Source organism: Capsicum annuum, chromosome 9, assembly GCF_002878395.1.
Source record: "Capsicum annuum cultivar UCD-10X-F1 chromosome 9, UCD10Xv1.1, whole genome shotgun sequence".
In the NCBI taxonomy this organism is placed as follows: Eukaryota; Viridiplantae; Streptophyta; class Magnoliopsida; order Solanales; family Solanaceae; genus Capsicum; species Capsicum annuum.
In genome coordinates, this window is record NC_061119.1 from 98,306,975 (window position 1) to 98,314,787 (window position 7,813).

A 7,813-nucleotide genomic window follows, 5' to 3' on the forward strand; every position below is an offset into this window, starting at 1 on the left:
TCACCACTAATTAATTATTATAAGTCATCTAAGTATTATAAAATTAATAATATTTAATAAAAATATAAAATAGATATAAAATGACAAATTAACTCTTGATATTTTGTGATGTCTGTTTCAGCTGCTTCAATCATAATTTTTACTATATCACCATTAATTAATTATTATAAGTCATCTAAGTATTATAAAATTAATAATATTTAATAAAAAGGTAAAATAGATATAAAATGATAAATTAACTCTTGATGTTTGTGATGCCTGCTTCAACTGCTTCAATCATAATTTTTAATATATCACCCCGAATTAATTATTATAAGTCATTTATGTATTATAACTCAATAGTATTTAATAAAAAATGTAAAATAGATATAAAATGATAAATTTACTCTTGATGTTTTAAATTAACTAGATGTCTTATATGAGTTCCATTTAAGTTTTTTTTTCACAAGTATTTCTTATAGTAATTTTGTTATATCATTTTAATTAGTTATTTTAAGTCATTTAAGACATGTCTGCTTTGCTGCTTCAATCGTGATTTTATTATATCACTCCTAGTTAATTATTATGGTCACTAAGCATTAAAAATTAATAATATTTCATAAAAAATATAAAATAGACACAAAATGATATTTTAAAATAAAATATTTGGTCGACTATTGAAATTATATCAGTGTCACATAAATTAGGATGTGATAGAAAAAGACATAAAGTAACATATATTATTTGAAAATGAGATAAAACATATTGCAAATCACAACAATTAAGAACTTAAAAAATATAAAAAAAAAATTAAAAAATTTGATTGACTATCGAAATTTTATCCGTGTCACATAAATTGAGACAGAGGGAGTATTCATATCTTACTGAAAAATTATGTTAAAAGCATTATAAATCACATAATTAACACCTTAAAAAATGTAAAGGATATAAAATATTTGGTTGATTTTCAAAATTATATCAATGTCATTTAAAACAAAATAGAAGAAAAAAATTATAAATCACAATAATTAAAACTTTAAATTATTTTAATAATTAATTATCTAAATTATATTCGTATTACATAAATTAATATTAAAAAATAATACTATATTACACGAACCCCTCAATATTTATTGTTAAAACTATATTTATTCAAATGTTAAAAAACAAATGTCTTAATTATGTAGGGATAAAATAGATGTGCATTCAAAAAATTTAGATTAATGAAAAACAAATGACCCTAACTTTTCCTTCAACTTTGTCTTCACATGTTCATTCGGTTAAAACTCACACACATGTGCATATATTAAATCAATAAATATACATTATGTATTTGAATTTAAAATTTATATTAATTATAATTATTTTATACTAATTTATTGCACGTGCCTCACACGTATAATATTTGATTATTTAAAATTAAATAATTTTATCTATTTAATAAAGTGTAAACGTTTAACCACATTTCAAAAAGGTTATTATTCTTTATTTTCTTATATTTAAAATTTTTTCTTATTTTTAAAATCAAATCTTTACAAAATTATTGATTACATTCTTATTACCTACTTAAAACTTCTAAAAATTTGATACTTCTTAAATTTTTTTTATTCTAATGCTTTTATATTTATTAGTTTAATAGCATATGCCTCGCACGTATAACTTTTGATTATTTAAAATTAAAATGATTTTGTCTATTCTGAAATTTTTAATGAATGTAAAAAGTTTAAATTACTTTTCAAAAGATACTTTACACTTTAATATAATAATGTAAACATAAATGTATATTTTAGTGTAAGCACATATATATTTTACCACCAAAAGTTTTAATTAGTTGGCGGATCATTACTTTTGTATTACTTTTCTTTACTGCCAGAGACTAAGAGAGACACATCAATTTGAACCATATTTGTGGTACAATTATTTTTTTTCCCATATGTTTAAAATTCTTCCTTATTTTTAAAGTTCAGTTATTACAAAATCATCAATTACATTCTTATTACGTATTTAAAACTTTTAAAATTTTAGTACTTCTTAAATTTTTCTTATTCTAATGCTTTTATATTTATTTACAGATTTTCCAATCTTCTTAAAATCAAATTTAGTTGATTTAAAATTCATAAACTGATGAAAAATGTATTAGTTGTCATTAATTCTGATGACTTCTAATAAGGAAAGGTTTTACCATAAGTATATTTAATTAATTTTTAACTCTTAAATATTAGAAAAAATAGTGAAAAGATGACTTTGTCTAGATTAAAACTTTTAATAAAGGGCAAAAAGTTTAAACAATATTTCTAAGGGCCCGTTTGGCCATGGAAATTTTTCTTTTTTTTCGAAAAAAATTTTCGGAGTTGGAAATTGTGGTGTTTGGCCATGAAAATTCGGAAAATAATTTCGAAAATTTTTCTGAAAAGGGAAAATAGGTTTTTGTTGTTTTCACAATTTTTCAATTTCAACTTTTATTATTATTATTATATATAACCTCAATCTTTTAAATTTTTACATAAAACTCTCCTTATAACATTACTTTTTAAATATTACGTATATAACAGTTTTAAAGAATAAGATAATTATAATTTCAAACTTAATGCTATCCTAATTAATATATATCTCTTTTTCTATCCATTATTTTTATCCCTTATTTAAGACATTATTTTATTGCTAATTTATATTTATACCCATAAATATGTAAAGTATTGTATTTATACCCATAAATATATAAAGTATTATATTTATACCCATAAATATATAAAGTATTATATTTATAATAGAAATATACAAAGTATGTTATATATAAAGTTTATACCATGTATATGCCATATATACACATATATAAATATACAAAGTATGAAGAAACATACTAAGCATATTTATAATATAAATATACAAAGTATGTTATATATGAAGTTTATACCATGTATATACCATATACACACATATATAAAAATACAAAGTATAAAGAAACATACTAAACATATTTATATATTTATGGTATATGATATAATATACCATAAATATGCAAAGTATGTTTTACATAGAAAAAATTTTATTCACACACAGTAAAATCTTTCATGTATAAGAAAATTAAAGAAATAAATTAGCGGCACCCTAAAATTTAATAACAACTCATCATTCCTATTTTCTAGGAATGGAAAATGAAAGAAATAAATTAAATAAATTCCTAAAAAAATAAATATGTTTGAAAGATAATATTTGTTACCTAAAAAACAGGAAGCAGTGATCTGTTAATATAACATCCATATTTAAAATTTTCAAATATGAGAAAAAGGCTATTAATGTAAATATTATATATGTCATAATTGAAATTCATTAAATATGGCCATGTATATGTAATTATTTTTATAATAGTGGCTAATTGTGTTTTTTTTCCATTAGTAGATAAATTTTAGTTGAGTGATTTTGATAGTTTGTAAAAGTTAGGGTATAAAATCATATTTTAAAAAGTTTTTTCAAAAGTCATTTTTTTTTTCAAAAAAGATATGGCCAAACACAACTCCAACTCCAATTTCAACTCCAACTCCGAAAAATTTTAGTTTTCATGGCAAATGGCTACTAAGACCCTTCATACTTTTAATGGATTATATAGATTATAGATTATAGATATAGGTTATATATATATATATATATATATAGATAGATAGATAGCGAGCGAGAGAGAGAGATTTCTAGATTTTTAAAATCTTTTTAAAATTAAATTTAATTGATTTAAAATTCTCGAACTAATAAAAAAATATCAGTTGTTATTAATTCTGATGATTTTTAATAAGAAAATGTTTTAAATATATATAACTATTTTTTAACTCTTAAATATTAGAGAAAAATAATGAAAAGATGATTTTATTTAAAATAAAGATTTTCAATGAATGACAAAAAGTTCAAATAATATTTTTAAGGTTTTTACACTTATAATATATTCTCTCCGTCCTATTTTACTTGTCCCAAATTGGGATGTCACAATAATTAAGAAAAATAATAAATAACATGGTTAGTTTACTAAAGTATCCTTAATAAATGATGTTTATATTTTAATTTAAAGAAAAAGTAATTAATGTAAAAGGTAAAACATGAAAAGACAAGTAAAATGGAATATCAATTTAGCCAATTTGGGACGGATAAAATGAGATGGAGGGAGTATTATATATATACTGTAGATTATAGATATAGATATAAATTATAGATTATAAATATAAAATATAAATTATAGATTATATATTGTAGATAGTAGATTATATATTATATAATTTAATTATAATAAAAAGTATTAGTTTAGTGGATTGAGAAGCATAATTCTTACACCGATTAATGAAAACAAGACCAACTTTTCGTCGAACTTTGCTTTCACATGTACGTCTGACTACACCAATTACCCCACATATTTCACTAAAATTTCTCGTGGGACTATTTCTTGGTCCTAACTAACTATATATATATAATCATTAGCTTTAATAATCCATTTTTATTTCTGTGCTGTGAAGGAAGAAGCATTAGTAATGGAAAAAGCGATTGAAAGACAGAGAGTTCTACTGGAGCACCTTCACCCCATTCGTTCTTTTTCTCATCATGAATCTTCTTCTCTCACTGTAAGCCTTTTCTACTTCCAGTTTACTTCTATAATTCTTGTTTTTTTATTTTTGTTTCCTTTAACAAAAAGGAAAAAGAAAGAAGAAAGAACCTTGAAAATAGGCAGAACAGCGAAGAACCTCTTTAGACTTGAGGCTATTCGTAGGGTGCGTTTGATATGAAGGGAAATATTTTTCTACGGAAAATGTTTTTTTTTGAAAACAAGTTGGGTGTGTTTGGTACGAAGGAAAATATTTTTCATGGAAAATGTTTTTCTAGAAAATGTTTTTTTGGAAAATAAGTAGATTTCTTACTTGTTTTCTGTGTTTGGTTGGTGGATGGAAAATATTTTTTGAAAAATAGTTTGTAATGTTTGGTTGGTGAATGAAAAAATATTTTTTAAAAAATACATTTTAATCTTTAGCTGAAGCGTAAAAATATATTTAAAAAAAATATTTTTTGATCTCAAAAGATATTTTTTGGGGTGTGTTCGATATGAAGGATGAGAAATATTTTTTTAAAAAATAAGTTGTTTTTTACTTATATTTAGGGGTGCATTCGGTTTGTTCGGTTTGATTGTTGAATATCGGTACAGGTTTTTGGTTTTCAGGTTGACGAAAATGACAATCATAATCAACCAAAATTATTTCGGTTTGGTTCGATTTTTACAAATTCGGTTCGGTTATTTCGTATTTTTATTTCGATTTTGAAGATTAAAGTAGTGAGCATTTAAAATTGATGATTTTTCTAGAAAAATAATCTTTTTTCAAACCTATTTTCATTCTTAAATATAATTAATTCAACACAAATGAAATAACCATAAATATCAACTTGCTGAGTCATCACCGTTGACGTAATGACAATGGCTGCACGCGACAGCGACTGTCGACGGCAGTGACGGGATTGTCAAAATAGGTAATAAGGGTGGGTAAGAAAATAATTTTAATTTTTTAAAAAACAATTTTTTTAGTGGGGGTGGGGGGGGGGGGGTGGGGAGAGGTTGGGGGCTAGTACGGGGTAGGGGTAGAGGTAGGGGAGTATGAGTTGGGTAAAAAAAAATTGAAATATATTTTTTTGAATGTGGGTAGTAGGGGGTGGGGGTCGGGGTAGGGGAGTGATGGTGGGATAAGAAAAAAATTGAATTTTAATTTTTTTTTTTTAAAAATTTAATTTTTTTTGAAAAAGGGGGGGGGGGGGGGGAGGTTGGCAGAGGAGGTAAGAAAAATGTTTGATTTTTTTTTTAAAAAGTTACTTTTTTTGTTTTTGGAAAGGGGAAGGAAGTAGGGTTTTGGGTAAGGGTGAGGTACAAAAAAATTAAAATATATTTTTTAATAGGGGTGGTAGGGGGTGGGGGTGAGGTGGGAGATTGAGTGTCGGAGTAGGGATGAGTGATTTTGAGAGTTGTATGAATATTTCAATTTAAGAGTGGGGTTGAAAGAGAGTTTTGGAAAATGTTTTCCTTACTTTTTGAAGGAAAGTCATTTTCCAAGCCAACCAAACAGGAGAAAACTGGAAAACATTTCCAAAAAATGTTTTCCTTCATACCAAACACATAGTTTCTTGGCAGTTACTAAGTAAGCAAAAGAAATATTATTTCAAGATCATTTATACTTTCTTTTGCTTTTAGTTTTTCTTATTTTTTTAATTGAATTTTTATTTTTATTTATTATTTTTGAGATAAAAGAATTTTTCCTATCTTACCTTTATCATTAATTATTTATTCTGTAAACCACTTTCAATATATTTTATCATAAATATCAATTAATAGGAATAATATGATAAAAATAATCTATCAATAATTATTTTTTTAAATGGTGTGCCACCAAAGTAACAAATAAAAGGAATTGAGGCAGTATGTAATATAGCAAAAAAGAAAAATTATTTGTTGTCCTTTTTAAGTTTTTCGGTTTCTATTGGTTTGTGGTGTTTGCGATTTGGTTTAGCTGCATAAACTAATCTTGAAATCTCATGATGAAAGATTGTTTTTGAGCTGTTATAACATCTGACTCTTTCCGGATTGTTTTATTTTGAGCCGGGCTCTATCGGAAACAGCCTCTCTATATCACCACTGAGATAGTGGTATGAACTGAGTACACTTTATCCTTCCCAGACCCCACTTGGTGGGAATATATTGGGTATGTTGTTGTTGTTGTAGGAGTGGGCGGGGTGTGTCTATTAAAAATAACCTTTCTACTTTTTCGGAGTTAGTGGTATGAACTACGTACATTTTACTCTCCCCAAATCTCACTTTGTAGAAATACACGAGTTTGTTATTGTTGTTGAGTGGGTGGGGTGTAGGGCCTTGAGGTGATGGCGGTGTAAAGGGGAAGGGGCGGGGGTTTGGGTTGGTGGGAAGATAAAGTAAATATGGAATATATCACTTAATACAACTTGTTTTCTCTATTTCGAAATTACTTACTTCCTCCGTGTCAAATTACTCGTCCCAAATTGAAATGACACATTGATTAAAAAAAATAATTAATAACATAATCAGTTTATCATAGTGTCCCTATTAAGTAATGTTTATATTTTAATTTGAAGAAAAAGTAATTAATGTAAAAAGTAAAATATGAAAAAAGAATTTTGTCTCTTCTTGATTAATTAAAAAGGATAAAAGGATAAGTAAAATGATAAATCAAATTAGAAAATTTGGGACAGAGGGCTTATATAGAACTTATTTTTAAGGAACTTGTTCCTGGAGAGGATATTTTTTTAAATATTTTACTCAATCAAACATAGGAAAATAATAAAAAAAATTTTAAAAATATTTTTCTCCATACCAGATATACCCGTCGTGTTAATTATCGGCTATAACGGTTACACCTGGATGTTGACGCGACAAATAGCTTATAAAGACGCTTCTTTAATAAGGAAGACTAAAATCAAATGTGGCTTTATGAGAATAACTATTAGTTCAGGAAATTGCATGCCATAGACCCAAATATGAGTGACTTTAGATATTTGACCCCAATAATAAATGTCTTTAAAAAATAACCTTCCTTACTTTTTAAGTATGGTACAAGTACCATTTTGCCCCTCTACACCTCAAATATATTTTTTAAACTTTCCATACTTATTTGTCTCTCAAATTTTATTTTCTATTATTTTCACTTTTTATTTTTCCTTTAATTTTATTTTCATGTTTTAATTCGTTTGTTTCAACCTTTATTTTTTTCTCTTTTTTCTTTTTTCTCAAGCATTATCTATTTCTTTTTTTTTTTTTTTTTAATTCATTTGTCTTTAACCTTTTTTT

General features: G+C 25.1%; 1 protein-coding gene across 3 annotated transcripts in view; it reads left to right on the forward strand.

Moving 5' to 3' along the window:
- The first annotated feature begins 4,332 nt into the window (after window positions 1-4,332).
- LOC107842456 (3-ketoacyl CoA thiolase 1, peroxisomal) overlaps window positions 4,333-7,813 on the forward strand; it is a 12,542-nt gene continuing 9,061 nt past the window's right edge. Inside the window, exon 1 of one of the 3 annotated variants that reach the window (XM_047396919.1) lies at window positions 4,333-4,580. In XM_047396919.1, the coding sequence (XP_047252875.1) occupies window positions 4,491-4,580 (90 nt within the window). In that variant the 5' untranslated portion in view covers window positions 4,333-4,490. The remainder of the gene's footprint in view (window positions 4,581-7,813) is intronic. The other 2 variants (XM_016686304.2, XM_016686305.2) reach the window with 2 other exon arrangements.